We start from the raw sequence: 25,655 nt of genomic DNA on the forward strand, positions 1-25,655 counted from the left end.
AGGGAAGATAGGGCTGGGCCCTGCCCACCAGGCCGTTGCCCCCAGATGGGGCCGTGGCTGGGGGCTAACGGCATAGGCATGGTTCTGCGGCGTAATGGGAGGGAGGCATCTGTCCCCAGCACAGGGGAGACCGGCCACTGGGCTCCCCTGCACTCTGGGAGGCCCAGATGCCACACATTCAGACCTGCTCCCGTGCTCGGGACACATGGACGGACATCAAGAGCCCCGCTCCCCCATTGTCGCAGCCTCAAGGAGGCGGCCGGGGGCAAGGGCCTGGTGCGAAGGTCAGTGCTAGTGGGGAGCCCGGCTGGGCCACAGCTGCCTCTCTCTCAGGCTCGGCCTGCCTGGTTTCTCCACCCTCTCTCCCGAGGCGCACACTACAACCAGGTACAGCTTGCTGCCCTCCCCTGCCCGGCGTCTCCCCGCAGTGGGGTCACACCCACATCAGGGGCATGAACAGGGAGTGGGGTCCCAGGGCCATCCTAAAGCCTGTAATCTTGGGCCTTGAAGAAGGGGACCGCTCAGGGACTGGAGCTCTGACTTCTCTGGGACAAGGCCTGGGAGGCAGCTGTCCACTCTGGCGTGCCCCAGACGCAGGCCCCTGCCCGGCCCCAGGAGCAAGGACGCCGAGCACAGAGCAAGGGGGCTGCGCCTGAGCCCATCACCCACCCCTCAGCACTGCCTAGGGGACAGGACCGGCTAAATAATCTGGAATGGGTCTCAGGCCAGGAGCCAGGGCGGGGTGGGGGGGCTGAGCAGCGCAGGGAGTGGCCCCGGGGGCCCTAGCTCAAGGGTGCACCTGGGCCCTCACCCAGCCCCGGCTCCGCTGAGCTCCTCTTGCTGGAGCCAAGGAGAGAAGTTCCTGTTCTCTGCACGGCCTGATCTCCCGCAAAAAATCAAAGGTCTCTCTCAGTGAGGAAGGGAGTGGTTATGAAAATTTGAGATTTTTCCTTCTGTGCACACAGCTTCTCTGTTCCCTAACTTTCCGACGGTGACTAGTGCCTCGCTGGTGTCAGGAGAAATCAAGCGGGGCCTCGCCCCCTCGGAGGACGGCTGGTTCCCGCAGTACCCAGGCCTACCCACAGCCTTGCACACGGCCCCGCCCACCCAGCCTTCCCAACCCGGCTCCCTGGGACCGAGAGGGTACAGTGGGCCAGGAAGCGTCTTCCGAGATCCCTGGGCCCGGCCACCGAAGGCCACGTGAAGGGTAGATCAGTCCACGCTGAGATTTACTTGCAAAGTCCTCTCACGGGGAAGGCAAGGGGGCTTGTGGCGGGGCAGCGGAGTGGGCCAAGACCCCCGTGTGCGGAGGAGGCAGGCAAAGGGTCCTGCCACGTGGTCAGGGGGCCGCTGGAGGCACTGGTGCTCCCGCAGGCAGGCGGGGGTCCCTGTGAAGGCCGCTCCTGGTGGGGGCGGCGAGGCCTTCCCACGGTAGGGGCTGCCTCCCGTGTCCTCTCCCCCAGCTTGCTGGGATTAGAGTCTGGCTGGTGAGCCGACAGCCCTGGGGCCATTTTATTAAGGCAGAGGGAAGGGATGTAGGACAGTCGTGTTGGGAAAAGCAGCTCGCTCTCTCCCACAGGGCTCTGGGTCGGGGTCCTGGTCATCCGACTCCCCCTCTGCCCTCTCAGGGCAGGGCCCCTCTCATCGGCCAGGAGAGGCCCTGTTGTGGCAAAACGAGGCCAGCAGCCACGTGGCCAGGCCTGTGACAGAAGGCCCAGCCGTCACAGCTGGTAGCAAAGCCCCGAGCCAGCCTCCAAGGAGGCTCCTGGCTGCTGGGGGGGGCACACAGGGGCCACCTGCTGCCCCCCAGCAAAGCCTGTCTAGTTGTTTTGTCTCCCTGCACCCCAGGTAGCCAAGGGATGGTGGCAGCCCTGTCCCCTTTCCCAGATGAGGAGCCGGGCTCAGAGAAGGGAGGGCACCCCGGGGCCACACTCTCGCCAGCAGCCCAGCTAGGAGTAAGCCAGCGCTGCGCTCCTCTGCTGTGTTCCTCCCACTGGACCCCAGCGCCACGCTGGCCTCTGCCCACATCCCCATGGGCCAGCCAGCTGGAGCAGGGTCCCCTCGGGGTCCCCAGGGCCGCCCCCTCCCCACCAGCAGGGCTGAGACGTGCAGGGCCCAGCAGCCATGAGCACCGGGGGCCACTCGGCACAGGAAAGGCTTTAATGGTGAGCACGGAGACCAGGAGTGCCGACAACTCACTGTTGGGCGCGTGGGCTCTTGAAGCTTCTCCGGGGGCTGGGGCTGGTGGGGTCGCCAGGCCCACGTGCTGTTGACGGGCACAGATTGCCCTGTGCCGGGCCCTCCACCTGAGTGGTCTTGACTTCGGGGCCAGACCTCTGAGAAACGGCACCGGAGAGCGGTGTGAAACACTCTTGTGTCACCTGCTCAGGCAATGCAGGGGGCAGGCTGCATGTGCGGAGGCCGCTGGCTGCCTGGACTGCGGCGCGGAAGCTGGTGCTCTCGCCGGCGGAGACAGGCGGCTCTAACCTCCCAGCAGCCTGCGTCGGAGCTAACTGCCCCCAGGCAGATGCAGACGTAAGGCCCGGGGCTGGGATTCCTCGGAATCCTGGGATTCGGAGGCTGCCCCGGGTCACCGTACCCACACTCAAGGCCATGCTCTGGCAATGGGCAGTCCCGGGTCACCTGTCCTGCAGGCCAGCCTAGGGCAGGGCACACACCACCTGCTGCTCACCCCGCAGAACCCAGTTCTTTCCATCCTCACCCCTCCAGGTGAGGCCATGTCAGCATCCCCATCTCAACGGAGAATACGTTGAGGCTGGGGACGGCCGCCCCACTCAGTGTCCACATGACCCCCTCCATGCGAGAGCTGGTGGGGACAGGGAGCTGGAGCAAGGACACCTTTGCTGCTTGGCATTCCCCAAGGGACTGTCCCCCTAGGAGCCCAGGCCACCCTTCCTTCTTGCCTCAGCCGCCACCAGCCCCGGACCCATCCCCAGCTCTAGTTTAACCCCCTCCTTCCCACTGGGCTTCTCACCCCCACCCCTGACCCCTACTATGGTGTGTGTGGGGGGTCTGGATCTCCCTGGAGAGAATGACCAGGGCTGTGGTATCCGGGAAACCTCCTTGGTCCCCGCAGGAGGCGACTGCCTCCTGCCCTCCCATTAGACCTCTCCCAGGCCCTCCCCGCTCTGGGTTGAGGCGTATTGACAGGGCTCCTGCACTGTCCCACAGAGCAATCGGGTGGCAGGTGACAGGTCTCCAGCCTGGGGAGTGCACCCACCTGAGGCAGCCCGGTCTGGGCCTTGAGCTCCTGCTGCAGCTGTGTCACAGCAGTCCGCAGGGACAGGATGTCCCTCTGGTGCTGCAGAAGCAGCTTCCTCTCCTCGTGCGAGAACCGGTGAGCATTCTGCAGGCATCGGATTGCTCTCTGAACCAGCCAGAGGAGAAGTCAGCAAAACCCCAGCCGTGCACAGAGACCCACAGGGTTAGAGTGATGAGTGGGGAAGGGGGAGTCTGGGGGGCATCCTGGCTCCAGAGGGGCCTTCCCTGAGCCGCTCCAGGTGCGTTCCTCATCCTGCTCAGCATGTTGGCCATCCTTGGGTTTGGCCAACAGGAGGCTTGGCAGGAGGCGGGAGGGAAGGTGTTGTTCCCTGGACCCCCCCCAACGGAGGTCGGGACGGGCTGGCTGCACTTCTGCCCTCCCCCACATAGCCCTCCCTCTCTCCAGGTTCTGGGCCCTGCCCCCACCCCCTGGACCTGTCCCTTCATTAAACTGTCCGCAGGTGTCCTCTGGTCCCTGCTTTGCCTCTGGAGGGATGCCATTCGGCAGAGCCACCTTGCCCAGAGCACCTGCTTGGTCTTTGCGCACCCTCCCCAGGTGGTGGCAGCTTTTATAGGTTAGAAGAGCTATGTCCCTTCTCAAGGTTCCCAAGAGCTGGGTCCCTTGCTCAAGCCCCAGTGGTCAGCGGCTCAGACTGCTTGGTTCACCACTGCATTGCCACGTCACAACTCGAGCCCCTTCTAACCTGCCTTCACAGCTCACGGTCATGGTATCTGTGCCCTGCATTTATCTGTTTTGGTCTCCTCCCGCTGGCCCCTCTGCCTGGAATTCTGGCCCTTACAGGCTCTCTGGGGGGAGGGTTTCTGTCAACCTACATCACCCCTCACTGCCCCCTGCAGGTCCCAGAGCAAGGCAAGCCCCCTACACTGAGCCTCAGTTTCTCCATCTGCATAAGGGGGGCTAACACTGGTCCCACCACAGAGTGGCCCCAGGACACTGGGCTCAGAGCAGCTAGTGAGCCCCTCTGCGGTTGTGCACAATCCCCCGTGGGTGGTGCTGGCCGTGCTAAGGCCTCTGTAGCCCCCGCAGCAGACACAGCTGTCATTCTGCTGTTGGCAAGGCGCCAGGAGGCCCCAGGGGGCAGGACTGAGGCCACGCTGCCCCCTCTGGGCCCTGGACGCTGCCCGTACACCACAGGGTCCAGAGCTCCCCGGGAGGGCGCTGATGGCAGGGAACGATCACAGGGTGGTGCAGAGCACTCGCGAGCCAGCCTGGAGGGTGGCAGGACCAAGTCAGTGCCAGCTGCCCACCCCCTGGGGGCTGAGCTGGCCCTTACCTGTTCATGCTCAAGGCTGCTGAGGGCCTGCTTCTGCCTCTCTGCCAAGACTGCCAGCACCACAGCGTTCCCCTCGCGGCCCAGACACCTGAGGGAAGAGGCAGGACCCGCTGCCCACCTCGCGCTGCCCACCTCGCATCCAGCAAGCGGATGTGGAAAACTGCAGACACGGCCAGCCCTGGCCAGCCAGGTGGACCCGGTATGGCTCCTGCCCACGGCTCTGACAGGCTGGGGGAACCCAGGGGACCTGGGGGCCCAGCCCAGGCTGTCACTCTTCCCACCTACCCTTCATGACCACTTTCGGGCCTGACGGATGCAGGGAGGGCAATGCCTTGCACCCTGGAGCTCCCGCCGCTCAGAGGGTCCTTTGGGGAGGGGCACATCGTGGAACCACAACCTGGGAAGCCCTTCACTGGGGTGTACTTTTTAGAAGCCAGAGAGGGAACATGCGTCGTCGGTATTGATGCGTCCGTCCTGAGGGACAGTTGCATTGGGGCCTCCGTCATCAGGGACATGGCCTGGCCAGCGGACAGCGGATTCGGGGCATCCGTCCTCACGGACACGGTACCGGGGGTCCGTCCTCACGGACGGCGGTATCCGTGCATCTGTCCTCACGGACATGGCCTGGCCAGCGGACAGCGGATTCAGGACATCCGTCCTCACGGACACGGCCCACCCGCAGGCATCTACTCTGCAGGCGTCTCCCTGCCAGCTCCGGGTGAGGGCGCATGGCCGGAGGCGGCTCGAGGCCCAGCCGCAGGGTTCAGGGGTGTGCGGAGCCAGGCGCGCCCCTGCGGGCGGCGGCGTAGGGGGGCCCGGTAAGGTTCTCTGGAAGGGGCGCGTGTCCGAACGCCCAGCCGGGAGCGCCGCTCGACTAGACGGCAGGACCGGTCGCGGCTCCCGGGGGAGGCGGCACCGCAGGCGGGTTCGGGCGTTTGTTCCCGGCGCCTCACGGGCTTCGCTAACCTCCCGCGAACACCCTCACGGCTGGGACTGGCGCAGTCTGCAACCCAGGCACGCGGTCGGGCCCGCGGCTCAGGGGCGGGGCCCGAGCGGGAGGGCGGGGCCCGGCGTCGGGAGGCGGGCCCGAGCGGGTGGGGGAGGGACTGCGCATGCGCTCACCCTCGCTGCTGCTCCAACCAGGCCAGCTCAGCCCGGATCCTTTCCTCCAGCGCTTTTTCGCGCAGGCGCAGCAGCGCGGCCTCGTGCTGCGCCCGCAGCTCCTCCTCGCGAAGGCTCAGCTCGAGCATCTGGAGCGTGAAGTGGCCGGGGCTTCCTGCGACGTTGGCTTTCCAGGGCCCCGCCAGGCTCCACTGTGGTGGGGCAGACCGAGCAGGACACTCCGGGACCAGCCTCGCTAGGTGGGAGCGTTGCCCCGCCCAGAGGAGGGCACCGCCTCCAAGAAGCCCTCCCGGACTGCCCCCTTACTCCTCCCAACTGCCACCAACCCTCAACCGCCCCCACCCCCACGACTCCCAGCGCCCTTTCGGCGCCTTTTCGTGCCTCCTTTCCTGAGGCGGAGTACCCCCTTCCCGACTGTGAGCGCCCAAGGGCAGGGCTGGGTCCTTATCGTCTTGGGCTCCTCCCCAGCCCTGATCCAGGCTGAGCACTCTTTGTGCCCGAGAGGGTCAGGGAAAGACTGGGCCACCTGCCCTGAAATGTGCGGCCTGAAAGGTGGGGACCAGCCTTGTCTGAAGCACTTTGTCGAAATGCCTGCTCTCACCTACCGCCTCAGGCACGAGGACGGGGCCTGGGTGGATGTCAGTTGGAAGGGTGGGTGATGCTGGTGCCGGGGACTGCCTCCCCAGCCCAGAATCTGCAGAGGAGACACCCTGGGTGCAGGCTCTAGGTGAGGCGGGCCTCAGTGCCTATGGCTCCAGGCAGTGAGCGGGAGGATCTGAGTCAAAAAGCTGCTGCCAGGGGCCCCTGGCAGGGCTCAGTGAAGTGTCTGCCCTTGGCTGGGATCATGATTCCAGCATCCTGGGGTCCAGCCCCACATGTGGCTCCTTGCTCAGCAGGGAGCCTGCTTCTCCCTCCCCCTCTGCTCCTCCCCCGCTGCTGCCAGTGCCTCCCCTGAACCCCTCCCCAGCACAAGGCTCCCTGTACCTGGTGGGTGGGGCTGACCTGAGGGTCCAGCCTGGCCAGGGGCCGCTGATAGGGAGCTTGGTCTGCTCTCACTTTCTGTCTGGGCTCTGAGGACAGAAAGCACACAGTGTTTGGGTCATACAGGGGTTCCAGGGCCTTTTTCTCCAGGAGGGCCTCTCAAGTAGGATGTCTGGGGTAGTTTAGTACCCTCCCCCACACACACAGCTTCACACCAGGAGAATTTAACCATCTCTGTCCCAATGTGAGGTTGTATGTGAACCCACTGATGTACAAAAGACCGGACCCAAGGTAGAGGGGCCTCAGGGAGGACTTAGTCCTGTAGCTTCACTTCCACAGAGGGAGAGAGAGGCCCCAGGACAGAGTGTGACCCATCTGAGGTCCAGCACCAAGCAGGTGGGGTGACAGAGCCCAAATCTGAGCCTGAGCGGCTCTTACCGCCAAGCACTGCTAGCTGTCCCTCGGTGCTGGCTGGGATGCAGAAAGGACTCTATAGTTTTAAAATGTTCGTTTCAGGACTTGTGTTTCCCACCAAGAGAGCAAAAGGGATTGGATTGTGATTTATCGTCCCACTAAATATAACTTTAAAATGCAATAAAACAAAAAAATGACATATGTATATGCACGTACACATATGTATGTTCACACACACATACGAAAGAACAATTTTCCAGACACCGGACATCAGACAATAAAGCACGAGTGAGGGGCGCCTGGGGGGCTCAGAGGGTTGAGCCTCTGCCTTCGGATCAGGTCATGATCTCAGGGTCCTGGGATCGAGCCCCTCATCAGGCTCTCTGCTCGGCAGATAGCCTCCTTCCCCCTCTCTCTCTCTGCCTGCCTCTCTGCCTACTTGTGATCTCTGTCTGTCAAATAAATAAATAAAATATTAAAAAAAAAAGCACGAGTGATCCCTGAGAGACAGACAATGGGTGAGACCCCTGATAGTTGCAGCTTACTGCCTTGAGAATGTTTCTAGGCTGCAGTGTACGGAGGGGAAACTGAGGCAGAGCCTTGCAGACCTCACGAGGAGTGGAGATAGAGCTGGAAATCTGGAGAGACCCAGGCAGCTAAAACTCACGGAAGAAGGACCAGAGAGGAGAGAGCCACACAGGGAGAACCTGGAGATTTGGACTGTCTCCCATGAGCCTTTGGTGGGAACCATATGAGGAAGTTACCCATGCTGGGGAGAGAAGCACCGGAAGGAGCAGAAGGCCTAGATTGCATGTGTCTCCACTAGCCAGACTGGAGAACCTCATGATCCAGGGGTCTTAGGGCAGAGTTCACAGAAGGTTCTGCCTTGGTTGCAGACCGAGCCCTGCCTCACAGCCTCCTGGCAATTACCAGGGCAACACCTGGAAGGATCTGACTGCGTCCAAGGGACTGCATTCCAGAACAAAGCTCACAGCCGTGTGTGGCAGCACACAACGGTAGCTCCCAACAGGGTAAAATGCAAAGTGTCCAGCAGACATGTGAAGAAGATGCAAGAAAGCACGGCCCGTGACGAGAGTGCTCCGTCGGCTGAGACAGAACTCGAGGGTAGAATGAGCCGGAGAAGGACTTTAGAAGCATTTATAACTGCATTCCCTATGTTTAAAGAGTCAAGTAGAATCAGGGATATAAAAAAGTGTCCAGATGGAACTTTTAGAGACGAAGCCCAAATGCATGAGAAGAAAAAGACGCGGCGTGGGATTAGTGACAGATCGGACCCCGCAGAGGAAAGGAGGGGTGAACTTGAAGGCACAGCAGTCGGAACTCTCCGGAAGGAAACACAGAAGAAAAAAAGAAAAAAGCAAGCACATAGAAAGAACCAACGGTGGCAAAACGCCCAGGTGAGTGGAGGCGAGGTGAGGACACGGGAGTGAGTGCGGCCGGACATTCCAAAGCAAAACGAGTCCAGCACTCCTGCCGGTACAAGTTCACAACACGCCCCGAGCACAAGAGACAGAGAAGCTTCACCCGAACCTGTCATAGCCCGTAACGAAGAGAAAGCGGGAGAGGCAGACGGAGATGAAAGGCGCCTCCCGCGTGGGAGAAGAGCCTGACCCCATAAAGCCTGACCCCAGCTTTCTCGTTGCCAACACGGCAACTGGAGGACGGGGCAGCGTGTCAGCTGGGAGGAAAAACATCCACCTGGACGTCTACGTTGGGCAAAGATGAAAGGAGTTTGTCCTTAGGCTTTACGAAAACAAAGGGACTGTGTCCCTGGCACCGTTCATGCGAACGGACGTCCAGGCAGAGTGAAGCCGGAGACAGAATCGCATCTACACCAGCCAGAGCCAGCGTGGGAAACGGGAGTGTGCAGACACCTTCAGAGGGGACAGAGTGTTGCCAACAATAAAGGAGACTCGGGGAGGTCCTAAACTGTGTAAGGCAGGTGTCGCCCGGGAAAGGGAAGGGGAAGCCCCGGGAGAGCCCTCCGGCAGGCGGAGGGGGTGCATGTCTGAAACTGGCCCCTCTGCCTGCCCCAGGCCCGCACGGGCTCAGGCACCTGCTGCGTGCATGTTTCAAGGACTCTCACCTGCAGAAGTGGACTTGTCCTCCTGACTCTGCTGTCCTTCCTGGGGACCCTGGGAGGGTGTGGCCGCGTCTCTGCCCCTGGCTGGTTGTGATCTGTGGGGGGAAAGTGCTGGAGATGGTACCGGCCGCCTGCGCCCGTCCCACCCGGCCGGCCTGGCCTCTGCTACGTCGGGAGGCTGCGGCCAGCTCCACCCGGGGCCCCACCTGGGACTGGCGGTCTCGGTGCTCCGAGAGGTTGTGGGCTCCAGGACTCGACACACCTGTGGCCGCTCCTGCTCCGAAGCAGAAGCCAAAGCCGGGTCTGGCCTGGCCTGGGGGGAGTGTTTCTCCATCAGACGCTGCAAGAATAGGAAGGCAGTGTGTGTCGTGGAGGCCCCGACCTCAGAGGCCTCCTTCGTCTGTCCTCCACGTGGGGCTGATAAGCAACCCCTTCCCTCCAGACAGAGCTGGACGTGGCAGGCTGGGGAAGGCGGCAGGTGCCGAGCGGACACAGAGTAAGGCCAGAGCTGGGGCTCAGACAGCCGGGGAGCCACAGCCCTGTGCCCCAGCTGCAGCCAGGGGAAGGAGAGAGCTGGAACCCGGGGGTGCGTGTGTATGGTACCTGCACACACAGGCACATGCGTGTACGTGTTTGCACACATTCCCCCGGGCTCAGGTACCCTCCTGGGAACACCTCCCCAACTATACTGTGAGTACATCCCAATAGTCCCCAACCAAAGCCACAGAGAAGGTTGGTCACATCCAAGGAGATCCCAGATGTCACTCCCAGGGCGGGGGGTGGGGGCCATCTGTACCACCCAGACCAGCACGCGCAGGGGGCTGGGCAGGGTGGTTTAGAGATGTGGGGCCACTGCCCCTCCCGGCAGACCTGCCAGGGCTGTGTGTCCTGCACACGTCTTCAGCTCCCGAGGCCCTCAGCTGAGGGCGCAAGACTCGGGTGGGTTCCAGCACGCCCAGGACAGCGGCTCAGGCGGTCATCAGTGTCCTCAGCCAGGAGCCCCTGGGTTAGTTGTGGGCTGAAACGTCCTGTGTCTGCTTTAAACTGAGCGTCTGTGTGGGGCCCACGGAGCTGGCCTCTGTCAGGCAGCCATGCTGTCCTCCTCCAGGCATCGTGGGCCCGCGGTTTAGGTGACACTATGGCCACACCCTCCCCTGCTTGCCCTTCCACAAGGGCAGGTGGCCCGCATGCAGCCCCAGAGCCGAATCCATCTGGGGGGGCCCTGGGCTTGGGGCGAGAGCAGGCGGGGTGGCACTGCCCCGTGGCAGGGAGTGGGCCATGCCCGTGGAGACCCCTCGAGCCCGCGGGCCAACTGACCTCCAACTGGTGCTTGAAGAGTAGCTGGTCCAGGGCCTTCTGCGTCTCCCAGACCTCCTGCTCCGCCCGCTGCCGCAGAAGCGCCAGCCCCTGCTCCGGCTTCTCCTGGTCCAGCTGCAGGGAGGGCCCGAGCCTCGATTCCTGGGGGGCCCCACAGTGCTGCCCCCATGGCTGCCCCAAAGCCCTAAGCCCCAGAGGGAGGTGGTGCCACACTTCCCTGAGGGACGCCCCCGGAAGCCCCCCACTCCGCCTCTCTGCTCAGCCTCAGGGGGACGAGAGTAACTCCCAGCCCCACCCAGGCGGGCCTCCCGGGGGAGGCAGCTGTCATCAGCCCGACAGGGTGGGGGCAGGACACACCTGCAGGGACTTGAGGGAGCTCAGGGACTTCCAGGGGATGTTGGCAAGGTGCCTGGAGCGCTGACCTGTGGGAGCCACAGAGAAGGGGCAGCTGAGCGGCCTCTGCCCTCGGCCCGCAGGAGGGCAGGCGCCCGACTCCCAGCACGGCCCCCGGAGACTGCCCCTGCAGCCTGGGGCAGGGGGAGGCAGCCGGCTGCTGAGACGACTCTGCCTCTGCTTGGGGCTCCTGCCGCCTGAACCTCGGCCACACTCTCCCGGGAGGCATGCCCGAGTCTGTAGACAGCGGGAGCCACGCACACAGACCTTGGTTCATCCCGCCTGCCCTGGGGAACCTGGGACACATCGCCAGCCCTCCAGCCCCTCGGCGGGAACACGCCGGCCTCCCTGGCAGCGAGATGACCGAGCCTCAGCTTGTCGGTCCCCAGGCATCCCTGAGATGTCTGGGCTTGCTCTGGAGAATGAGCACGGGAACCTCCGCCTCCCCGGCCAGGGCGACAGTCCCTGAGGGCAGTGGGGGGCTTCGGCTCGGGCTCTGCACCCTGTTGGTGCTCCTGGCTCCTGGGTGGCTGGCTGACTCTAGGGCGACTCCATGGTCAGAGGGGTGGCCGCTGCCCCCTCCTCGGCCCATCTTCTGTCTTCTGGGCCTGTGCCTGGTGGGAGCGGGCAGGGGAGGGCGTGCGGGCTCACTCCCAGGGCTTAGGCTCTCCTGGTGCCTCTTGGATGACCATTGCCATCACTGGCCAGGGTACAGAAAGTCGCCCCCCCAGACTGTTCTCCTGCTCCAGAGAGAGCAGAGTGGCCCAGCTTTCCATGCATGGAGGGGCTGTGGACTGCGGTGAAACCAGCCCCAGGGCATTTGCACAGCTCTGAGAAAACTCTGAAGCACAAAGCAGGGGAGAAGCAGGGGCTCAGGCCATCTAACGTGTACTGAGCGTGGGGTCCCCCTTCTCTCCCTGCTGGCCTCCACAGGGAATGGAGACCCGCTGGGGAGAACGGCTTGAAGTCTCTTTTGAGCTCAAGTTCCCTCAAGAAGGAAATATCCTCTCTTGCTTTTGTTTTGTGGCCACTGGGAGAAGCTGGAGGCAGAGAAGGTGCTCGGGACCCCCAGGCCCGACCATCCTGTAGGAACCCAGCAGGTTTGCAGTTCCAGGGAGGGCCACACAGCGTCAGCACCCCCTGGTCACCAGGCAGACACGGGCTCCGTGGCCCTGAGCTCTGAGCCGTGACCTGAGAGAAAGCGGGTTGTCCCCACAGCAGGTGTGTCACGACAAGCGTGTCCCCACTTGTGAGGTTCGGCTCGGGGAATCAGGCCCGAAGCTGGAAGGGAGCTGACAGGATACCATGCCCCGAGAGGGAGCGCCACTGGCCCGGGAGCTGACGTCTCCCGGTCTCCGGCCTGGGCCACCGGCCACCACCCGTGCCATTTACACTTAAGTGAAAAGGAGCTAAAACCCAACATGCCATGCTTTGGCCACACTGGCCCCGTATCCCGGCTAGACAGCCAATGTGGCTGATGGCTACCATACTGGATCTCTCAGAATCTAGAACACTCTCCTCCTTCCAGAGGGTTTCACCAGATAACGTGGTCTCAGACCATCAAGTGTTCATGGCCCACAAGCTCTGACTGGGGGAGCGGTAGGACCTGGCGCAGCCCAAGTGTCGTCTGGGAGGCTTCCTGGAGGAGGTGTCACACTCAAGCCCAGCACATGTGCTCTGGTGTGCTCGCTGCTTGGTCTCTGGCTACCTGAGATCCTGCTCTCAGCCACTCCAGATGCAGAAGCTCAGATTTCAAGTGAGTCTTGGGGGCAGCCTGTAGCCTCGGGGTAAAGAGATCCTGTGGGAGAATTTCAGTCTGTGCACAGAGAGACAGGCCCTGCCCCACGGTCAGTGTAAGGAGCGACGTGGGAGGGAGCGAGAAGCTGGGGTGAGCCTCCACCTGTCTTCCATCCTGCTCCCTGCTTCTGGAGAGGCAGCCTGGAGGTGGGGCCAGGGAGAGGAGCAGGCTTTTCTGGACAGCCTGGTGCCTGGCCTCAGGTTCCGCCGGTGGAAGCTGCCAGGGCCCCTGGCCGACAGCTCCTCCCAGACCAGACTCCGAGGCTCCCAGAAGGCTGTTCACGGACGTGTCCCGGAGCAGGGACAGCTCTGCCTGTCTTCTTTCTCTGGAAGCACGGCAGGTGTGGGTGGGAGCCCTGGGGACCCCGAGGCCCCATGGCAGGTGGCATGGGGCCCTCTAACTCAGCCTGGCCCCTCGCCTAGTGGAGGGGCGCCTGCGGAGAGGGGCTGCTCTGAAGGAAGGCCTGTCCTTGCCCTGGAGCCCAGGCGAGCCCCTGACCGCTGCCCCCGAATGAGTCCGTGGGGAAGCTCACACCTTGGTGGTGGGTGTCCTTGCAGCCGGTGCCGGATGGTTTTCCCACTGGGATGCGGAGAGGGTCCCCTTTTCTGCTTTCACGCCCCTCCCCATGGCTCGAGGCAGGGCTGCCTGCCCCCCGCCGATGTTGACCCCCCACACAGGCAGACTCCGGGCAGGAAGCGCAGTCGGGGGGTGCATGTGTGCCAGGTATCCTCAGAAGGGCCGGAGTGACAGGGCACTGCTAACCAGCAGCAGTGGAAGTTCAGAGCCCCGCAGTGGTTGTCCTCAGGGTCACGGGCTTTCTGCCTCGACTCTGAGCTTCTCGTCACCCCATTTGACGGTTGAGAGAAAGGGCCACCTGTGCTCCCCCAGCTTTCAGGAACACACAGCTGCGCCAGGTTCCTGGCAGCTAGGGCCCAGGTGTGGAGGTGCGGTCAGGCCCGGGGGCCGTCCCCACTGTCCCCTGAAGCCACGAAGCCAGAGCCTCCTGGGTCCTCACCCCAACCTCGGTGCAGGGACTGTAGAGCTCCCTCCTGCCGGGGCCTCTCAGGGGGTCTCTGGGGACCGTGGCCCCCACCGTGGATGCCCCTCCTAAAAGGAAGAAGCCACTCCTGCTGCTTGGCCCTGCGGGCGTGGTGGACGGGGCTGGGGGCGAAGATGCAGGCTGCCCCCCTGGAGGGAAGGCCAGAGCCTAACCCCCTTGCAGGATCTTGGCCAGGAGGCAGTCACCCCCAGGCCACTAGGAATCACCTTGACTCTCACAACAGCCAGCCACCACCACCCCACCCCCGCTCAGCCAACCTTCCAGATGGGCAGCAAGGGTGGGCAGTGTGGACACCTGCGTCCAAGCCCTAATCCCGGCTCCTCCCTGGGTGTCCCTGGGCCCCGCACTGCCCCTCTCTGGGCCACACTTTCTAGGACTGGAACCAGGGTGGAAGTCTCTGCCAGTCACTCATCCTTGTCACTTATCGCTCAGAATCGGACATGCTGTGTGCCCTCACTCGAGCGTCTCCCGACGCTAGCCCCACTAAAAGCAGGTGCCTCCAGGGCAGGGCCAGATCTCCGGCTGGCGTCGGGCACAGCAGGTGCTCAGTGGGCACAAGTTGGAAGAGCAGAGGGAGGAACAAACAAGTGAATTAGAAGGCTGCAAAGGCTCCTGGGGCCTCAGGAGATGGGGAGACGGAGGGCCAGGCGTGAGGCTCCCCAACGCCAACCCCACAGGCTGGGAGTCCCCCCGGCAAGGGAGGTGGGGGAGACTGACCACGAGATGGAAATGGCAGGACCCCCTCCTCCCACAACAGGCTGCTTTCTACATGCGTCCCCAGCCGCTGTGCCAGGAGCACCCCCCAGCCCACCCAGGCCACTCAGCACTCCAGGCAGGGCACCGTCCCACGCACCCCTGCATCCCGGCTCTGCACCAGCCCCATGGTCCCCAGCCAGTCTCCTGAAACCCAGGACAACACCCTTCAGAAGCAAAAGGAAAGGCAGAGAAACCTGGGCCCGCCGATGCTCAGAGAAGGCGGCCCGGGAGCAGGGCCCTTAGTGGACCCTCCACGAAGCAGGTGTTGGTCACGACAGAAGCGTGGCAAGAGCACACGGCACGCAGCTGGGTCCCGAAAGCCTCCAGAAAACTTTAATACTGATGCGTGGACGCTCTCCACGTAGAAAAAGATCTCTCTAACCCATAGGAACGCACCAGAGCATCAGGCAGTGGAGGGAGTCCCCGGCGGACCTCCCCGGCCACCCGACCAGCCAGCCCAGGGCCTGTCCGCGGGCTCGCCCTTACCGCAGCCTCGCACGGTCCAGGGCGTGAGCAAGCCTGCCCCTCTGGCCGCCGACACGTCCTCCAGCTGCAGGGAGCCGCAGGTGGGGTCCAGCACGGCTGGGACCCCAAGGGAGCTGGGGGCACACAGGCACGCACGTGAGTAGAGTCGGGAGGGAACACCCACACGGTACGAGGCAGCTGGGGGGCTGGGGGGCAGTGACCCGGGTTCCCTCGGCCTAAACAAAGCAGTTATCAGACCCGCTGTGTCCAGAGCTGAAGCCTAAGGGGAATGGGCCTGTGACCAGAGGACTGGGAGGGCATCAGTGAGCAGGTGACACCCTTAGATGCTGAGCCAGCAGTGTCCCCCAGCCGGGGGGGCGTCATCTGTGAGCAGCAGCAGGGGGCACTGGGACTCCAGGGACCAGTAGCCCTCGGGAGCTCAGACAGCTGAGGCCCGGCTTCCACTGTCACTGCTAGGCACTGTGCGGGACCGGAGTGCCCTCCGCCTGGAAGCCCGGGCCTGCTCTGGGTCTGCTCCCATGCCATGCCCTTCGTGGGGAGACAGCCACTCGGGGGATGAGGGACACAGAGCTCGTTCTTTGTCTCTCGTCCCTTCTACCATCTGCAGGGGTATTGTCCTCCAGGCCCAGAGCAGAGCAGGGCAGACACACTAGCCCTAACCCTCACCCCTCCCTGCTCATGGCCCGAAATGCTGCCGCATCCCACGGAGGGAGCCTGAGCCAGCCAGGTGTCCGAGGACACAGGGGTCACACCGGGCCGGCTGGACTCGGGAGACTGGCCCCCGCGCAGGCCACCCTAACCCCCTGCCCTGAGCCTGGCCAGCACATGTCACTAACAGGATTAGGAGGGAGGCGTGAGGGGGGCCTTTCCGGAGAAAGTGGTACACCAGGAGAGCCGCTGTGTCCCGAAATGACCGTGGGAACAGGGTGCCGGCATCTGCCGTACACACAGCCCTGCCTCACGTCCTGTTTCTCCCCCAGGCACACAGCGACTCGGGACCGCTGGAGATGGGTGGGGGTGGCGGGCATGGCCCTCCTCCCATGGCCCCTGCCCCTGCAGCCCATGGCCTTGCAGGGGAGACGACTGGGAAGAAGGTCCTGGCAAGAGGGAGCAGCCCAGGGGAGGCGATGGGAAGAGCAGGGGGCTGAATCCAGGAAGACCAGGATGGGGCAGGGGCTGCTGCAGGAGCGTGTGACCATGAGGGGACAGGAGGGGACACGTCCCTGCAGGGCTACCCAGTGGCTCTCCTTGAAGGCGATGCCCATGAGGCCATCGGCTGATCAGCTAGGGTCGGCGAACATGCCCCATAAAGGGACACACAGCAAACACGTGGGCTTTGCTGGCCACATAGTCCCTGCCTCTGGGGACATGACCCAGCCCCGCTGCGTGTTGATGAGCCTGGTGCTGACCATGGCTGACTGCCCATACGGCTTTACCCACAGACAGCCAGGGGCCCGTGGGCCTCATTGACCTCGGGCCTAGACTTCCCAGGACAGGGGTTCTCAGACGATCCCTTGCAGGACTCGTGTACCAGGTTCAGGAGGGCCAGGGGGTGGGGGCAGGGTGGGCCAGGGACTCTGCACGTCTGACGAGCTCTCAGGGCCCAGTCTGAGTCCAGACCCAGGAATGGGCGCAGTGGGAGAACCGTGGGCGCTGGGGTCCAGCCTCCCATGAGCTGTGGGATCCTGGCCATGTCACTGGGTCTCTCCGGGCCTCCGTGTTGCTGTCCGTAAAGTGGGAATGAGAACACATCTCACAGGGGTCTGACGGCACAGTCCCAAGGTGCAGGAAGGCCTGTGGGGGGGCCGCACACAGCCGGGGCGTGCCCTCCCCCACACTTCCTTCCAGAGACGCTGGGGTGGACAGGCCCTTGGAGAGCGGGGGCCGGCATCCTCACGGTGCCATGCCGCGGACAGGCTGGGTGCCCGGCCAGACAGAGCCCTGTGGTCCCAGCAGGGAAGGGACAGGGTGGGGCGTTGCCTCACCCCAACTCAACAGCTGGCCTGAGAGGCAGTAGGACGGGCCAGGCCCTGGGTCTGGAGAAGTTGGGGGCACCAGTCTGGGGCAGCAGAGGGAAGGCCACAAGCTGAACAAGGAGGCTTTGACCTTCATCCTCGGACCCAGGCAGTGAGGGAGGCGACCAGAGAGGCCACAGAGCTGTGAGCAGCCAACGGCAAGGGACAGGCCAGACAGCTTTTCTGGACACGCTGAGGGCCCCACAAGTCCCTGTGCCCTGACCCCTGCCCAGGAAGGCTGCTGGACCATCCAGGGCACGACCCTGCACCTCCTGGTCGGGGCCAGGGGTACGGGGTGGGGGATGGGGAGGATGCAGCGCCTGGGTGGGGGGGGCTCCTGGGTGGGAACCCCTGGCGGTGTGAGCACCTGGGCCCTCTGCCCGCCGTGCAGCAGGGGGACGTGCAGATGTGGGGTGTCGGCCTGGAGCTCAGGCCCCAGGGCAGCCTCTGGGGATTCTCCCCTCCCTGACCTCTCCACTGGGGCTGGGTTACTGGTGGTGGAGAACCTGACGCCCAGCCCAATGCTGCCCCCTGCTGGCAGCAAGTGTTCTGTTCCACCAAGGGCCTGTTCTGTTCCCAAAGGCCTCAGGCTGTGCTGGGGAGGAAAGGTGCAGGGTCCATGGGTGGGTGGTCCTGAGCACTTAGACATGGGACCCGGGGCCCAGCAAGGTGCGGCCAGTGGTGTCCGGCTGGGGTCGGGAGCCCACTGCCCACAGCCCAGCCAGAGTGGAGTCCCTGAGCCACCATGTGGCCAGCGCCAGAGCTGGCGGGGCCTGACCTTGGTGTGGGGGCTTCTCACGGTCGGGTCAGGAGCTGGGTCCCTCCCCCAGCAGCCCGGCTGCACCCAGACCCCCGTGCACCCCTGTGCACCCGCTGTGCCCTGCCAGCGGCCCGTGGTGTGGGGGCGTGTGGGGGACGCGCAGGCTCACCTCCCGATGAAGGGGCCGAGTGTCTGGAAGGAAGCCGTGTTTCTTGCCAGCCTGTTATCCAGCTCCAAACGCCCGTCCTCAATGAAACCTTTGGGGAGATGGACACCAGCAACTGGCAGACAGGAAGGAGCCGCTGGGGGAGCAGTGGGGGTGGAGGGAGGGGTACCCCCACCCGCAGCACCGGAGGAGCCTGGAGGGCTGTGTCCACTTTCTCGCCCCTCTTCGGAGGCAGGGAAGGGAGGTGGCAGGCACAAGCCTCGGGGCCAGGTCTCACCCCTCCTCCCACCAGGGCCAAGGTGTTGACAGGGTCTGTAGCTGATGGAAAGCTCAGCACATGTCTGGGCTCTGCCAGGACTGTCCCCAGCGGCCCCCCAGGTGGCCCGGACGTCTGCTATGGTATTGTCATCATTATCTCCCTTTTAGGGAGAGGAAGCTGAGGGGCAGGGAGAAAGTGGGGTCCCCTTGGCCTTTGGTGGGGCTGGGGGCCGCTCGTGGCCCGGGCAGCGGCTCTACCTTGGGGCTCCCTGTAGTGGTGGCCTCTCGGGCTCACGCTCTGCCGCCTCTCCCAGTCGGGGCTCCATGGCAGCGGCCTGTGGTCCAGGAAGCAGGTGGGAGAGACCAGCGTCCTGGCTGGCTCATCAGCCCGGTCCCAGGGGCCCCCTCTTCTCCCGTTGGGCACCAGGGCCCCCGAGCAGACGCGGGCGGCGGGCACAGTGCCAGGGTCTGACACAGGGTCCCCGAAAGCATCTGGTGTCTCCGGCCTGTGCAGCTTGGCCGTGAGGATGTCGATCCGCTGCTTCAGGACATTGGCCATGGTCTCCAGTGCCTGCAGCCGGGCCTGCTTATAGCGGAAATGCAGGGGCCCCAGGGTGCCCAGGCGTTCGCTCTCCTCAGGGTCCAGGTAGATGCACATGCCTGGGCGCGGGGGGCGGGTGGTCAGGTCCTGGAGCTTCAGGGGGCCCGGGGAGGAGCGGGAGGACGTCAGCATGGGGGCACCGTCCCAGCCGTCCCGGGGGCTGCCCATCTCTACAGTCTCAGAGCGGTTCAAGGCTCTGTTCAAACACAGGCAGAAGCTGCAGGGAGAGAGGGTGCGGAGGGTCAGGCCGCGGCGCGCTGGAGCACAGGCGTGCAGGGGTGAGCCTGGCACAGCTTCTGGGAGGGAGCACGTCTGATGACAGTGACTCTCTGCGGCCGGAGGTGTGGCTACGGGGTCTCTAGACAAGAGCCGGCCGCACAGGGCTGAGAAAGACCGAGTTCTGGGGTTTCACACTGAAAGCCTGGGCGACGAGGGAAGAAACAGATGAAGCAAAGTGTCTCGGACGCACAGCTGTGCGCGTGGACAAACGGCAGCCAAGACCGCGGCGCCCGGGAGGGGAGCGTTGTCACAAGCCCCATATCTCATAAGGTCAATGCCCAGATGTATGAGGAACGCCTGCAACTCAACAATAACAAAAACATCACTTTTCCGTAAAAAGGAAGGGATCCCGACACCAGCCACACCACAGATGAACGAGGAGGACGTGGACCCCAGCGAGGTCTACGGGGCACAGAGGGACCGACCCTGAAGGATCCACTCCCAGGAGGGCCCAGAGGAGTCAGACCACAGATGCAGGGAGGGGGAGTGGGGTGCTGGTGGCTGGGAACAGGGTTTCACGGGACAGAGTCCGGTGTTGGCAGACAACCACGTCCTGGGGATGGACGGCGGGGACAGTGCCCAGCAGTGTGAGTGCGCCGATGCCCCCAGACTGTGCACGTAAAAGCAGTGAAGACGGTGAATCCACGTTACGTGTATTTCCCTACAATTTCTCTAAAATGTGGAGGGAAAAAAGAACACAGGGAGGAGGACGAAGGATCCACAGCTTTGCCTGTCGGGGAGGACCCCGGGGGGGGCATCAGGTCAGCGTGGCCAGGAGCCCCCCTGCTGGCCTGTCTGCAGAGGAAGGGGCTGCCTGTGGGTGTGGGTCGTTCTGGTCCGGGGGCAGGAGCCTGTAAGCGCTCACTGAGCTGCACCGACCAGATATCGAGTTTAAACAGGTAAAAACCACGCAGCCTCCTGGGCTGCTCTGTGGACCGGGACCCTGCAGAGGTGCCCTGAGCAACATGGGGGACGGACTCCTGACCCCTCCAGAGGCTGCCCATGGAGGGATCTTCGGAACAGCTGCCCGGGCTCCATTAGCAAACAATAGTCGGGGCGCCTGGGGCTCCTTCGTTTGGGCGTCTGCCTTCGGCTCAGATCATGATCCCGAGGTCCTGGGATCGAGTCTTGTCTCAGTCTCCCTGCTCAGCGTGCTCCACCCCCCTGCCCCTCTCCCCTGCTCTCGCTCTCTCTCTCTCAAATAAATACAGTCTTAAAAAAACAAAGTACGCACAGTGAAAACAAAGCAAAAACGGAAGGGAAAAAAGGGAAAAGGAGGCTGGCGGAACACAGAGGAAGCGGGGACCCCCCTGCTGGGGGGGCGGGTGCGGAATGGCGCAGCCTGTGAGGAAAGCCCCCGGCCGGCCCCCAGGAATGGAACGCAGACACCCCCCCCCCAGAGGCCCGGTGAGGTCATTCCCAGGTATGCAGCATGACACAAGACGGGCGTTCCAACAACTCATTTGCTGCCGCTGAAGGGGGAGGCGGCCCAAACGCCCACAAGCTGGCCCACGGTCGTGCCGTGTGCAGCAGGTCGCGCCGGGGAATCTTATTTGGTCGTAGAGAAGGAACGAAGGCCCACGGCGCGCTACAGCAGGTGAACCCAGAAGACATGCTCCAAGGAAGAAGCCAGACCCCAACGACCAGGTGCTGCAGGACCCCGTTCCTGGGAGCCGTCCCCACAGATGCGTCCGCGGAGGCGGAACGCAGCCAGGCCGCGGGGGCAGCAGCTGTTGGGCATGCGGCTTGCTTTTGGGTGGGGTGCTGAAATGTTCTGTGAGCAGGGAGAGGGCGTGGGCCCCCAACACGGGGGGTGTCTCGATGCCCCTGCCTTGTGCACCGTGAATGGGCTATGAGATCCAGTATCCCCCATGATCACCGGCTCTGGGCAGAGGGAGCCCCACCCAGCCACGGCAGCCCATCTACCCACCTGCCCGGGGCCTCCTGGTCCCCCAGCACCATGCCGGAGGTCACCTTGCTCCATTCCAGCACAGGCGACCCCAGGCTCCCGGGAGCTTCCAGGCCCTAGAGCAGAAGGGAGCACAGTCAGAGCCCTGGCCAGGCCGGAAGACCCGGAGACCCTGTGTCTCAGCCCCACAATGAGCCCTGACCTCTGGAGGGGCTCAGGCTGGACCCCGTGGGGGCTCCCCCTCCAGGGCAGAGGCAGTGGGTCCCTCCCCTCCATGGCCTGGGGAGGCAGCCTCTAGGTCTCCTGGGAGCCCAGAGGCTGAACTGGCCAGCCCCACACCCCCACCACCCCCAGCACCTACCGTGGACTGTGCACAGTGCGGGAAGAAGGTCACGATGCCGGGGGTCGTCTGGGAGACCATAGGGACGGCCTTGCCAAGGACAGCCTCCCTCTGCTTCCTGTACACGTCCTGTAGCCGCTGGTTCCTCAGCTCCAGGGCGCGCACGGCCGAGGCCTTCTCCTCCAAGGCCTGCCGCCGCCGGGCCTGAGTCTTCTGGCGCATGAACTCTCGCAGCGCCTCAGCACTATAGGGGTGGCCCAGGGCCCCCCGGGGCTTCGGGCAGGGCGGCGGCACCCGCCCCTCCTTCTCTCTCCCAGGTGCACCCCCGGCGGGCCTCAGCCAGCTGTGCTCCGTCTCTGAGGGTGGCGGGTGCGAGCCTCTGGCTTTGCCCAGGGTGCTGGCGCCCTGCGGGAAGGAGGTGCTCCAGGACCGTGGGCCACAAGGGCTCCAGGGTGTTCGGGCAGGGGTCTTCCAGTCTGCATAAGTGGCCCAGGTCCGCTGGGACCTGGAAGCCTGCCCGACCGAGGCGTTCCCAGCCTGTTGGGGCAAGGAGGTCAGGCTCTCTGGGGGGCCCGCGGGCCTCTGGAAGGAGGGATTCCGTCCTTGGGCCGCTCCAGTCCGCTGTGTCCTGGAGGCCTGCCCGGCCAAGGCACTCCAGGGCCGTTGAGGCAAAGAGGTCAGCTTCTCGGGGGGACCCCCGGGCCACGGGAAGGAGGGGTTCCATCCTTGGGCTGTTCCAGTCTGCTGGGTCCTGGAGGCCTGCCCGGCCAAGGCGCTCCAGGGCCGTTGAGGCAAAGAGGTCAGCTTCTCGGGGGGACCCCCGGGCCTCTGGAAGGAGGGGTTCCGCCCTTGGGCCGCTCCAGTCCGCTGGGGATAGGACTCCCGCCGAGCTAGGGTGCTCCAGCGATTCCCAGTGGGGAAGCTGCTGGCACGGTCTTGGGAGGAGCGCCTCCCTTTCGTCCCTGCTTGAGGACTCTTCGAGAAGGAGCCCCATACATCTGGGGTGCCCCAGGGGCCCCACTGCCTCTTCTCTGCTGGGTCCTGCAGCCACAGGTTTGACTGTGGTTTGACTAGCTCTAGCCTTCCGCTGGGGTGGCGATGCCGGGCCAGCTCCAGCCCGGCCTGGATCTGCTGGCGGAGGTCTCTAAGGATAGTCAAAGCATTTTGGATGGTCATAGGCTGGTCGTAGGAAGCCAGGTGCGGTGTGTTGGTGGACAGTGGCGGGTCATGGCGGACAGAGGCTGGGCTGGGCATCCGGGGGCAGACGGGGGAGCTCTCGGCCACTCCGACTTTCCTGCTATCTCCTGCAAAGACAGGTGGTCAGAGGTGTCCGGACCTGTGGGGCCCCAGAAGGAGCAGAGCGAGCTCCCCGCCCAGGCACTCTCCGCCCTGCTCCCAGGGAGCTTGCCCCTAGGCCCTCACACACATCGTGGGCTCAGGTGCTGCATGGGGGTGACTTGAGGCTCTGCCCAGCACCCGGCACAGAGACACCCACTCTAGACTTGGCGAAAACAGCATGAGTGGGGGTTGGTGTGTTTGCTAGAGGAACCACTGATGCTCTTATCCTGCACTCCCTATGGTGGAAACACTAGACGGCTGGGGCCTGCCTCCTGGGAGCCTTTCCTTGGCTTTTAAAGATAAGGATTTCTCCAAGTCCTGATGGTGGGTTGGCAGGGCGCTCGACAGGCCGCCGGGGAAAAGCTGCTGCAACACCCAAGGCCACCTCCTCCCTGCTCCGAGCCCACCCTCCAGACGTCCCAGCAGAGCAGGGAGGGGCCCAGGCAGAGAGGTACCAGCTACCTAAGTCCACGGTGGGGGACTGGTCTCTGGATCGAGCCTTGCTCCGAAGCCTGGGGAAGGCAGGAGCGGGCCCGAGGAGGGCCCTCGCCAGGGCTGGTCCTTTCCTCCAGGCGTACACACCAACCAACTCAGAATCTTAAACAGAGAAAACGTATACACAGCGGAGTGGCTGGGACCTTCCAAAGGCGGCCCACACGAGGAGGTCTTCGGCCCCGGGAAGCCCCCGGAGACAGGTCACACACTCTCAGAGGAGCTGGGGGGACCCTCAGCCACTCGGCCTGGCCGAGTCCCAGGATGACTCTGGATGGTGACCTGACTTCTTTGACACTCGGTCAGTGGGATAATAAAACCCGCTCCCCACGGCTTTGCCTGTAAAGCCAAGTAAAACCAAGGCCATGGGCCCAGGTGCCCTGCACATCCTGGGTCAACGCCGGCCCATCCCAGCAAGGGCCAGAGTCAGGAGGCGGCGCAAGTGCGAGTGTGTACTACGGCGGACCTCGCCCCTCATCGGACTACGCACGGTCTTTGCTGCGGGGCTCCACCTACGAGCATGTCCCGGTCATGGGACGAGGGTCCCAGGGAGCAGGGACACAGACGCCCACTGCCTCTGAAGCACGAATCAGCTTTCCGCAGCAGATACTGCCACATAAGAAACGTCACTTATGAAAGCCCTACTTCATAATCCCACAGCACACACCACTGCCGGCACCAGCCCCCCATCACAGACCAGGCTGCTGGCAGAGGCCAGAGCAGCGGCCAAGCCTGAGCTACCCCCCGATACGCACACACGTGTTCACAGTCACACAGAGACGACATACACATGCGTATATGCACAGACAGGCACACCCGCACAGATGTGCACACAGGTGTTTACACGCACACACAGACATGCACACGTGTGTTCACACTCACGGAGACACACACGCAGAGACATGCACACATGAGTGTGCACAGACATGCTCACACACGCGCGCAGACGTGCACATGTATTCACACACAGAGACACACACAGAGACATGCACATGTGCGTGTGCACAGACATGCACACACACACAGACAAGCACACGTGTGTTCACTCACACAGAGACATGCACATGTGTGTGCACAGAAAGCACAAGCTCACACACACATAGGCACACAGACACACATGCATACGCCCACAGACATACACACATGTGCACAGTCACACAGATAAGCACACACACACACAGACATGCACGCATATACATACAGACTCACAGACGCACAGATGGGGACACGTGTGTTTACACGCATAGGCACATGCTCACATACATGCACACACACATCACACTGCATCTCCCCCTGAGCCAGCCCTGGGCAGGAAGCTGGACCTCCCAGGCCACGACCTGTCCTGCCTCCCACGAAGCAGGGTATTTTTGCCAAGGAAGGGTGCCTTATAGCCCAGACCATGCAGAGACTGACCCCCGGAGGCAGGCAACCAACAGGATCCCTCCCCCACCACCTAGACCCAGAGATAATCACAGGCCTGGAGCAGCAGGCCCCAAAAAGGGGCAGGGGCCACATCAAACCATGCCCTTCATAGGCCACACCTGGAAGAAGGACCTCAGTCACACCCTGAAGCCCAGGCCTCCAGGGCAAGACCCAAGGCTATAGCACCTTGAGTCTTGCCCTTTGTAGAGCCATGTCCCTCCAGGACCTGCCCCCAAGGCCACATTCCTCCAGGGAGGGCCCCTGAGGCCACACGCTCCCACACAGAACCCTGGGACACCCACAGGTAAGAGCAAGGTCTGACTCCAGCTCTGCCCTGGACAGGTATGGGCCTTGGGGTGAGTGACTTCACTTGGTTTCCCCGTCTGCAGGACCACAAGCAGGAAAGTGGTCACTCTCACCGCAGGGGCTGGCTGGGGAGGGCGAGTCGGGGTTTTGGAAGGGACCAGTGGGGTGGGGCTCCCCAGCAAGGCTCCTGCGCCCTGGCCCCCGGCACTGCTGAGCCGCTCAAAATCACCACCACGGCTCCGTCCGTGGGGACACCACGCAGGGACCCCCGCCCTGGGCAAGGGGGCTGCCTGCTGGCCAGGCCCCTCCCAGGCCCCTCCATCCCTGGCCGCTCACCCCCCATTAGCCCGCCAGAAGGGTCTAGGTCGATAAATGGGTCCTGATGGGCACATTTTTTCTTCTGCCGAGCAGTTTAATGGCAATTAATTTTTTTTACAAGAGGATTTTTAATCTGTGGAAATGGATGAAGTCCCCAGGTGCCCTGTCAGAGTTCCAGGGCCGACCTAATCTATGATAAAAAATGCAAAGTGAGGGGCTATAATCTGAAATTAAATATTGGGCTTCATTTTCCTTTGGCCCGGATGGATGAATATTTTATAAGTATTGCGATTTAATTTTTTGTTAACTACAGCAAATTCCTAATTCATCCAATTCCCGAGTCCTCTGGCTCTGACCTCTGACCCCAAGCTCATCTCTCCTTAGCCCAGCTGTGACTTGGTCACTGACAGCAACTAATGGTCCAGTCCGTCAGGGTGACACGT

General features: G+C 63.4%; 1 protein-coding gene across 1 annotated transcript in view; it reads right to left on the reverse strand.

Moving 5' to 3' along the window:
• CCDC187 (coiled-coil domain containing 187) overlaps window positions 1-25,655 on the reverse strand; it is a 47,922-nt gene that overhangs the window by 4,148 nt on the left and 18,119 nt on the right. The window contains exons 8-22 of the mRNA XM_044264372.1: window positions 23,137-23,271; window positions 21,358-22,640; window positions 21,018-21,112; window positions 18,466-19,025; window positions 17,953-18,040; window positions 15,009-15,121; window positions 10,873-10,937; window positions 10,516-10,629; window positions 9,405-9,538; window positions 9,202-9,293; window positions 6,684-6,769; window positions 5,700-5,827; window positions 4,578-4,665; window positions 3,242-3,388; window positions 2,200-2,336 (exon numbers count right to left, since the gene is read on the reverse strand). Of these exons, the coding sequence (XP_044120307.1) occupies window positions 2,200-2,336; window positions 3,242-3,388; window positions 4,578-4,665; window positions 5,700-5,827; window positions 6,684-6,769; window positions 9,202-9,293; window positions 9,405-9,538; window positions 10,516-10,629; window positions 10,873-10,937; window positions 15,009-15,121; window positions 17,953-18,040; window positions 18,466-19,025; window positions 21,018-21,112; window positions 21,358-22,640; window positions 23,137-23,271 (3,265 nt within the window). The remainder of the gene's footprint in view (window positions 1-2,199; window positions 2,337-3,241; window positions 3,389-4,577; window positions 4,666-5,699; window positions 5,828-6,683; window positions 6,770-9,201; window positions 9,294-9,404; window positions 9,539-10,515; window positions 10,630-10,872; window positions 10,938-15,008; window positions 15,122-17,952; window positions 18,041-18,465; window positions 19,026-21,017; window positions 21,113-21,357; window positions 22,641-23,136; window positions 23,272-25,655) is intronic.

This window comes from Neovison vison, chromosome 9, assembly GCF_020171115.1.
Source record: "Neovison vison isolate M4711 chromosome 9, ASM_NN_V1, whole genome shotgun sequence".
Lineage (NCBI taxonomy): Eukaryota > Metazoa > Chordata > Mammalia > Carnivora > Mustelidae > Neogale > Neogale vison.